The following is a 10,000-nucleotide window of genomic DNA, read 5'->3' on the forward strand; positions in this document are numbered from 1 at the left end:
AAAAGAATTTAGAAAGTGTGTCAGCAGCACTGACTATTCCACCGCACATAAACCTGTGCGCCAGCATGACCGACGGGTAACGCCTCACGGTGACAGATTAGCGCCTTCCTAAATTCACTCTCAGTCCAGCACCATCCTGTCTGGATCTTTGGAAATACGGCAAGCTCTTGTGGAAGGCCTGCGTTGCCCCATCCTCTTAGCACTTCATAAACGAGTGCAACCCTCAGGCCTTTCTCACTCTTTCTTCCTCTCTCTCTCTCTCTCTCTCTCTCCTATCTTCCATCACCTGTAGTGCGACAGCCACTGTAATCTATTGGCTTCTTTGTTTCTGCCAAGATTGGCTTAAAATAACACGGAAAAAAGAAAAATGCTTGAAGATGCACTTAAATATTGTTTTGTGGTGATAATGATAGCGTAGAGCACTAAAAACTGAAAACAATGTAGCTCAGTGACACGGCCTATACCTGCACTTAGGTGCACTCTTGAACTTATTAAAACAGCATTAAAACAGAGAAACAAGAACTTATTAAAACCTGTGTGAAACTTTTTGCATGACTGGCTTGTGTAGATATTAGGCATTTGGTACTTGAAACAGTAAAGGGGTATTATTGAATGCAGGTAGAGTATTACAATGAACAATGAGCACCAATTTTAAAAAGCAGACTGGCCAAAAAGGGCTAGAGTTTTTCTGAATTATTCAGAACTGGAACAAAGGAAAGCTTGCAATTTGAGACGCACACCTTATTGGGAACAGTGAGATACAGTCATTCAGAATGCCGAACTTATGATATGCTAAAAGGTATGAACTTTGGCTGACTTCAGGCTGATATGTTTCAGCTTTCAGAGTGGAATCTGTTTTGTAGATACGCATCCAGCATGATCACAAGTTTCCATCCTCAGTTCAGCTGATGCTGTGATTTATGTGGATTACTTGTAAAAATGGGCTTTCGACTTCAACAGATAAAGAAAAGACATATTATGTCATCTCTGTAGGGATTTAAAAGTAGTAGGTTAACAACACAGTGATTGATTGAGGTGATGAAGTGATGCACGATTGTAAGTGTTCATTCGAGCATGCGTGTTTGTGCGTATGGGTTTGTGTGTGGCCTGCATTCGATCAACATTTTTCCTTAGCGTTGCAAGTAAATGCAAGCATTACATTCTTCAGTGATTTTTGAACACACCAAATTGTGTTTGTGTTGGAAAGAATAATACTTGCTTTTATTCATTGAAAAGTCAGACTTAAGGAACAGCGTTGATTTAATCCCAGCTTTTGTGTGTGTGTGGGTGTGTGTGTGTGTATGTGTGTGTGTGAAAGAGAGAAAGAGAGGGAGATAGAGCGAGAGTGTGTATGTTTGGTTACAGAAAAAGGCACATTGATCTCCAGAAGGCTGTTCCTGACTGAAGACAGACATAACAAAGAAGATGGTCCAGGGGTTGGTCTCTTGGGACAAAGCACTTGTAGGCCCTTGGAGAACATGTATCTCATATACCATCATATATTCTTTGCTGGAATGAGTGGCACATGTGTGACGGTTAGCCAGGAAACGCAGTCCTCCTGTCTTTATCTCTCGAAGTTTTGCGAGCATGCAAAGATTTGTTCAGTGAATCCAGAGAAGTGGGAGTGAAGAGTTATTACACAGATACTCAGTGCTCTGAATGACCAGTGTACCTTTCTGTGCAGATATCTCAAGCAGGTATAACAAGGATGTGAACCATAAGAATATTATCAAATAAAGGGAAGACATTTATGGGCATGTAATGTAGTGTTTGAACTGGTCTGCTGGTCCCCATGGCGAAACTATAACATCTGCTGTAGGAGGTTTCCTTGAGTAACAAGCACTGTGGGCTCCTCAATGGTGCGTCTGGTTGAGATGCTAGCTCATAGTGAAGAAATGTCCTGACCATACAGGCCAGGAGTCCAGCAGGGTTATCAAATCTGGCCCTCAAATCCAAATCCAGCCCTGGTTTTATTTTCTGCCAGGCAATTAACTGAACAATTATTGCTTCTGATTGTCCAGGTTTTCTTCACACCTGACTCCCAGGTAAAGGGAGGGTGAACACACCTGACTCCCAGGTAAAGGGAGGGGGAACACACCTCACTCCCAGGTAAAGGGAGGGTGAAAAACCAGCAGTTATTTGCCCTCCAGGACCGAGATTTGATGAGGGCAACAAGTGATGGCCATATTGTTTCCCAGATGGTTTCAGTCAACCACATCTCATCGCTAAGTGGGGCTCCTCTGGTTGGTTTGGGGCCTGTACTCTGTCCGCACCAGCTGTGAGCTGCTCTAGTGCAGTGTTTGCAGCAGCCCAGATCTCAGGGAAAAACAAACAATCGGATGTCTGCCCTCACCTACGGAGAAAATTACAGGGATGGGGTGGGCCTACAGTAGCAAGTGGGAATTTCCAATTGGGGAGAAGAAATGGTGAAAATACAGCAATAGATAAATAGACCGAATGAGAATGATTTTGGCGTGGAGGGTGTGTGGTCTGTGGTGCACAGTTTGTGCCTTAGTCACCCTGGTATTTCCCTTAATCTCTTTGGAGTTGAAGAGCTTCTTGCATATTTGTTGGTCTGCCTCATTTGCAGAAGGCTTGCTCTCATTCTCAGAGGACTAAATATTTGATTAAAGGCCCAACCAGGATGAATGGAAATAGGCTCTGTTTACTCTGAGCACAATAAATCTGCAAAGGTTTATCGCATTTAATCCACGTAGTTAGGAGCCACGTGTTTTGTTCTTTGTATCGCCGGTAATTCTTCTGTTGAGACAGAATCTGGGAACGTCTCTGATAATTGCACATATTTCAGAGGAGTATCTGGGGACCCTGAGGTAAATGTCCCTGGCAGCTTCCCAAACAAGATTACGGGAGAACAATATGCCGCACACAGAAGAATTAGCTCGCGTGGGGCTTCCAGGTTGCGGGTGATTCTGTGCTTTTCTGGGCTCTGCCGGCAGCAGATCCTCAGCGGCACGGCGGCTAGCTTACCCACCCCGCCCCCCGGACCTGAGCGGCATGGTGTAGCCTTCAGATTACAGCCGTCTGTCAGCGGGCGACACCAGTGTGTCTCTCTCGGGCACCGGGGTTATCTCCTCCTGCCGTCACCTGTGGTCCGCCACCCCATCACGTCTGCACCTGCTGCACCCTGCACTCCGCTCCTTGGTGTCGGGTGGAAGCTTGCCCAGAACTTCACTTTTGCCGATTCCAGAAGTGCGCAAGTTAACGTTTAAACTGAATGTAGTAGGCCAGATTCCACGCTTCTTCGTTTGGTTTAATGTTTTACAGATGTTTTTTGTCAGAACGGTCCTTTTCTAAAGAAAAAATCTGTAATTACCATGAATCCTTGTAGGTGGTCCTTAGGATCATTTTATTTTCTGATCGATCATTTAGTGCTAACAAAAACCCAAGACAGAATGTTGTTTGGCCATGGCAGATGTAGACATGGCCTCAAGGATGTTTTTAAGGAAGTAAGAGCTCAAAACAGTAATAAGCATAAATTTAGCATGTTTCTAAATAATCTGTGACCGAGATGTCCAAATATTCATCTTCCAAAAGATACCATTATATTTAATTAAAAAAAGCAACATATTACTGTAAGCAATTTACTACTTTTTACATAAAAACTTGATCAAGGCTGTCACAAGGAGCCAACCAAAATCTGCAGAAGAACTGTGGCAGGTTCTCCAACATGCTTGGAACAACCTCCCTGCTGATTGTCTTAGCCAACGCAGTCCTGCAGTTCTATATCTCAGAGAAGTGATGCAGTTTTAATGCCAAGGGTGGTCACCAATCTTTTTTATTTGATTCAGTTTTTAGTAATTCTGCCAAATTACTAAAATGTAATGTAAAATGTATAGTATGTTTATTTAGGACCTTTCATTGAATTATTTTTGAAAGAATCTTATCTGTACAGAATGTTATATAGGTGCCTAAGACTTTTGCACAGTACTGTATATGACAACAAAAGAGAAAAGACAAACTAAACAATGAAGTGTGTAATCAGGGTGACTACATTCAATGTAAATGTTAAAACAACACAAAAGAAATCACAGAGCCAGTGTTATTTAATACATACTATACATTTGTGTTTTGTAAATAACATGCAGTTAATATATGCTGTTACTATGCCGACTGTTGTTTGCTTTCAACCAAGACATAAATACAAACTCTTGTCGGGAACGTTATGCAGAATGCATGCCAAAAAATGTGTTTTGATGCTCTGTAAAATACCATTAAATTCAAACAGGATTATGTACGCTCAATACTTTAACGAGTTAACAACTTTACAGTGCACGGAACCCATGCATCTCTATGACTACGTGCCAGACTTTGACCTTTACCTGTCTCCTTCTTGGCATACCTTTACCTGCCCCTCTTAGCTCTTAGTCTTGTCCAAGACCTGATCTACACAAAGCTCTGACTGTTTCCCATGGAGAACAGTGACACTCCCAGTTTACCATGCTCTTCTGACTCCCTGGCATTTAATTTCTGTCTCCCTAAATTCCTCTGTCCTCGTTGCTTTGGGACGTGTCTGGTCTTAATGCTCTTAAATGAACAGAAGGGTCCGTCGGAGATAAAGGAGGGGGAGCTATCCTCTGTCGTCTGAATGGGATGTCCCTGAGAGTGCATCGGGTTTGTCGAGCAACACAATGACATCATTGTCTCGGCGGCCTTGGTGCCAGTCCGCTTTGAGCAAGGCACACCGTACCCACCCTCCAACAAATCATCGTACCGTTGCTTTAAGGTCGCCGACAAGACCGCAAGATGGCGGTGCGTCCCTGGATTTAATGAGCGTTGTTCTTTGGCCTCTTGCTTGAAGAATCCTTTGCTCATCAGCGCATCTCTTGACCCACGCATCTTCAGGGAAGACCTTAAAGGAAAGCTTCTGCTGCCAGGCCTGCATCCTCTGGTCTGTGGCGTGTCCTCTGAGTGAGGGCATAGGTACAGGGTCGGGTCGGCTGTCAGCCGGGCTCCCACAGGCAGTTCAAGCTTCCTGAGACTCGACCGGCCCTACCACTCTCACGACTCTCTTATCACGGGAGGGCACTTCCAGTGTTGTCAAGAGAATGGACGGCGAATAGAAAGCACCGGAAGAAAAGCCTTGCACTCACTGCTCTCGATTAACAGTGAGCGTCCGTTTAAAAGAAAACCGCCTTTCCCTGCTCCCATGCTTAAGATAAGGCTGAGTCCTAAAAATAATTTCAATTAAGGAGTTTGGGATTCTTCAGCGATATAGGGGTGACGTTAGCGCAGGAGGTAAGAGCGGTCGTCTGGCAGTCGGAAAAATGCTAGTGCAATCCCCCGCCCTGGGTGTGTTGAAGTGTCCCTGAGGAAGACACCTAACCCCCAATTGCTTCTGACAAGCTGGTTGGTGTGTGAGTGTGTGAGTGTGTGTGAGTGTGTGCGAGAATGGGCGAATGAGAGGCATCCATTGTAAAGCGTTCTGGATAAAAGCGCTATATAAATGCAGTCTATTTACCGTACAGCGGCTCACCACAGTCCCTCACAGGTGGTGGTTGCGTGTCACTTACAGGTCCTCCGAGGCAGGGGGCGCCAGCGTGCAGAGCCTGTCCCTGTCTGACAGCCACCTGGCTGAGCTGGACGGGGACACGCTTCGGCTGTTCGGGCTGGGGGCGCTGGAGGCTCTGGAGCGGGGCTGGGGCGTGCAGACAGCGGGGGCCGTCACGGTCATCACGTTCCGCTACATCCCCTTCGACGCCATCGTGCCAACACTGCCACGCATTCGGGTCAAGTTCCCAAACCTATCGGTGAGACCGGATCGCTTTCGCTCCTCAGCCTGGCACGGGCTTCAAAGTACATCCCTCAATTACCCAACAAGAATGATTACCTATTCAATTTGTACGCAAGGAAATGTTACCAGTATAATGAGCAAATGTCAGATGGCTTTCAGAGTGCATATACATATGGTCCTTATGAATTTTTGGGGGGCGACAGTTTGTTCCCCGCCCTGGGTGTGTCAAAGTGTCCCTGAGCAAGACACCTAACCCCCAATTGCTCCCGACGAGCTGATTGGTACCTTGCCTGGCAGCCTATTATCGTTAGTGTGTGTATGTGCTATTCTGATTCTTCCCTTCGGTGATCACCATGTTACTTGTGGCTTTCTGCTCAGACACTTATGTTGCAACAACCATGAAACCCTGTCCATTGGCCCTTTAAGGCTCACCTGGATCTGCCCTTTCTCGTTCTGACAGCACCTGGTCTTTTTGGAGGCCAACATCAGCCGGCTGCCGCAGCTAGCAGCTCTGGCCCAGGTGAGGCGCCTGGACCAGCTGACCATCCATCCCGAGGGGAACCCAGCGGTCAACCTGGCACTGTGGAGGCCCTTCGTCCTCTACCGGCTCAACCACTTCAACCTGCAGAAGATCAACGGTCAGGAGGTACGTCACTACGCCAAACTGTGGTCTAGAGTAGATTACCTCCCTCATCCTGGTCCTGGACCATCACAGGGAGTGCCTGTGCGAATGGTTTTCGTTTTCTGCAACCACCTGAAGCCCCAGAACCCAGACGAGGTCAATTCTCTGACCTATATTTGTGCCTTTAATACCAGTTTGCATTGTTGCTAAATCACCTTCAGTGCAGGTCTGCTGAAAGCATGTTTACCTTGATATTTACAAAAGAGTAACAATGAACAGCTCTCCAGGACTAGGGTTGGCTACCTTGCTGCTTGATAAAATCGCCGGTCGCTGTCCTGTAACGCCGTCTTTGTTCCTCTTTGTTCCCGCGTGTCCGTCCCACAGGTGACCATGAACGACGTTGTTGCAGCCGAGAGGCTCTTCGGCACCCTGGGCCACATCGCCACCACGGAGACCCCGCACTGCCGCCTGCTGCTGCTCCTAGAAGAGTCTCGGTAAACCCCCCCTCCCCCCTTTACACCCCGCCGGTCGCCCCGAGTCACAAGGCTCCCTTCACCCAGACGCCAGTTAAGCAGCTGGCAGCCAATCAGAGAGCCCGGTTTGGCCTAAAATGTGAGCAGTACAGAGTTTAGCGACAGGTCTGTAGCTTTGCCTGGCACTGGAGCCAGGGATCTGAACGCCATGCCCCTGGGGCAGGGTGGTATCTGTCTCCGTCACACATTCCTTTGCTCAGCCAACACGACGTCTGATATATCACTCCCCCGGTCACCCGACGCAACCGTGAGAGGCGAAAACATGCCATCGCCCAGGTCACGCCCCATCCATAATGGCTGTTTTGGCCTGAGAACCCAGATCTGTCACGGCGAGGCTAAAAGTTCAGGGGGCAATGAAACAAAAGGTTTTACTGCAGGCTTTGTTAATCCTCACCCAAATTTCCTCTTTTTTTTCCCCCCCCCTGAATATTTCACTGTTTTGTATGGGAAAGAGGATTGTGTTTTCAACATTTCTTGGGAAAAAGAGCTTGGTATTTAATTTTTGTTATGATCGTTACCTATCTATATTTATTTTATATATAGTTTAATCAAGTGTTGTTGCAACCTTCTGACATTTTTATTACAGAGGGTTTTCCTTTAGGACCAGGAGACTGCAGGGATGTTTACTTTTGTTCAGCAAAACTGCACGCTCCTTTTTGACTTTATCCAGGGTTTTCTGCCCATTAACTTTATCACGTGAGAAGTGTTTGTATACCTCAGTGTAGTTTACCCAAAAATGTTGGGTAAATCATTTTAACCTGTGGGAAACAGCTGCTCTCTCTGGATTTTGTTTGGTCGTCAGATGTTCCCTTGAGTATCATGTACAGAGTAACTTGTACAGAGCATCCATTTAGTTTCAAGGTACTGTAGTTTATTGCCTGTTGTGTCTGGCCACTTCCTTTGTGTGTTGAGCATGTGTGTGTGTATGTGTATGCATGCGTGTGTGTGTGTATATGTATATACAGTATACTGCTTGCGTCTAGGCCTGTCAATGTATGTGTCCAGGTATGGGTGTGTGTGTGCGCATGTGTGTGTATGAGTGTGTGCGTGTGTATATATGTATGTATATATATATATATATATACACACACACACATACACTATATATATATATATATATACAGTATGCTGCTTGCATATGGGCCTGTCAATGTATGTGTGTCTGTCTGTGTGCATGTATGAGTGTGTGTGCATGCATGTTTGTGTGTGTGTGTGTGAGTATATGTATGTCTGTGTGTGTATGTGTGTGTGTGTATGTATATACAGTATGCTGCTTGTGTATGGGCCTGTCAATGTATGTGTGTCTGTCTGTGTATGTGTGTCAGTGAGTATATGTCTGTGTGTGTGTATATACAGTATGCTGCTTACATATGGGGCTGTGAATGTATGTGTCCAGGTATGTGTGTGTGTGTGTGCATGCATGTGTACGGGTGTGTATGATGTGTGTGTGAGTATATGTCTGTCTGTGTGTGTGTGTTTACAGTATGCTGCTTGCATATGGGGCCGTGAATGTATGTGTCCAGGTATATTTGTGTGTGCATGCATGTATGCGTGTGTATGAGTGTGTGTGTGTGTGTGTGTGTATACAGTATGCTGCTTGCATATGGGGCTGTGAATGTATGTGTCCAGGTATGAGTGTGTGTGTGTGTGTGTGTGTGTGTGTGTGTGTGTGTGTGCGGGTGTGTATGAGTGTGTGTGTGTGTATGCTGCTTGCATATGGGGCTGTGAATGTATGTGTCCAGGTATGAGTGTGTGTGTTTGTGTGTGTGTATACAGTATGCTGCTTGCATATGGAGCTGTGAATGTATGTGTCCAGGTATGTGTGCTTGCTGAGGCACACTCATGCCAGCACTTGCTCTCAGCTGTCAGCAGTCCTGAGATTGCTGTGCATGTGCGAAAATGGCAGGTCTCTAATCTTTCCAGGTTTGCTTATCCTCTACAGGATTACTGAAATATCTCAAGGCATATTGGAGAAGAACCTGGAAGAAAAGTTTGACTATTAGACTAGTACTGCCCAGTGGAGGTTCTCCCTCTTTCTCTTTGAAAATGCTATATTTTTTGTAAACTACACACTTTCATTCAAAGAAAATAGCATTGAGAAAAGGCAAAAACTGTTTTTTCCCCTCACCAGGAAGCTTAAACCTTGTCTTAAAAATATATTTCAGCAAGAAAATCAACGGTTAAATAAACGGTTGAATACAAACTTATAATTTCACAATGGCCATCTCAGTCTCCAGGCTTTCATCTCCAGGGTCTTTAAAGATTGTGTATGGAACCGGGTGAAATCTGCCGATATATTCACTAATAAAACACAAAGGAAATGTTTGTGTTATTCATGTGAAGGGAGAGTATGCAGTATTGAAAAAAAGTATTGCCAATTATTTTGACATCTATCTTTTTGGAAAGTAAAATTACTTGTTAAAAAGATTCCTCTCTTTTATTAGAATTAATGGATATAAATATAGCTTATTGCTTGTGTTTTTTACAAAGCATTTTTTGCTCATTTTCATCAAGGTTGCCAATCATTTTTGAGGTGATTGTGTAGACCAGGAGTCACCAATCCTGTTCCTGGAGATCCCCCCTCCTGAAGGTTTTCACTTCAACCCTAATTTGGCAGACCTGATTCTACTAATTAACAGCTTAATGAGATCTGAAGCTGTTGAATGAGGTGTGCTTTGTTAGGGTTTTGAGTGAAAACCTATAGGATGGTAGATCTCCAGGAACAGGGTTGGTGACCACTGGCGTAGACCATAGCTCTGATGGCATGATCCGGTTTGTATTAACATCTGCCCTGCTTTTTACACTGTGCTGTGCATGTATCCGTTAGAAAGGTGAGCTGGTTTATTCATGCCTGTCATCTACTCATGAGTAAGACAGTCACTGAAGAAGCAGTGCTATCTGAGGTTACAGAACAGAAGGAGGACATTGTCAGTAAGTAGGAAAAAATTGGGAATGTTGAATTGTAGTTTTCAAGGTCTGTGTTTCGAATACCGTACTTGTAAATATTTTAAAGCCATTTTTTCTGGAATTGAGTGGATTTTCTTGAGGACAGACTACAAATCTGTATTTGGCACGAGATAGCACAAGAGCTCA

The 10,000-nt window shown here is 45.1% G+C and overlaps 1 protein-coding gene across 2 annotated transcripts in view; it reads left to right on the forward strand.

Annotated features, from left to right (window-relative positions):
* The window catches only part of LOC133130817 (leucine-rich repeat-containing protein 49-like), a 54,214-nt gene that overhangs the window by 39,793 nt on the left and 4,421 nt on the right, over nucleotides 1-10,000 (forward strand). For both annotated transcript variants that reach the window (XM_061245691.1, XM_061245690.1), the window contains exons 14-16: nucleotides 5,534-5,768; nucleotides 6,213-6,398; nucleotides 6,759-6,868. In XM_061245691.1, the coding sequence (XP_061101675.1) occupies nucleotides 5,534-5,768; nucleotides 6,213-6,398; nucleotides 6,759-6,868 (531 nt within the window). The remainder of the gene's footprint in view (nucleotides 1-5,533; nucleotides 5,769-6,212; nucleotides 6,399-6,758; nucleotides 6,869-10,000) is intronic.

The sequence above is a fragment of the Conger conger genome, chromosome 6 (assembly GCF_963514075.1).
Source record: "Conger conger chromosome 6, fConCon1.1, whole genome shotgun sequence".
Lineage (NCBI taxonomy): Eukaryota > Metazoa > Chordata > Actinopteri > Anguilliformes > Congridae > Conger > Conger conger.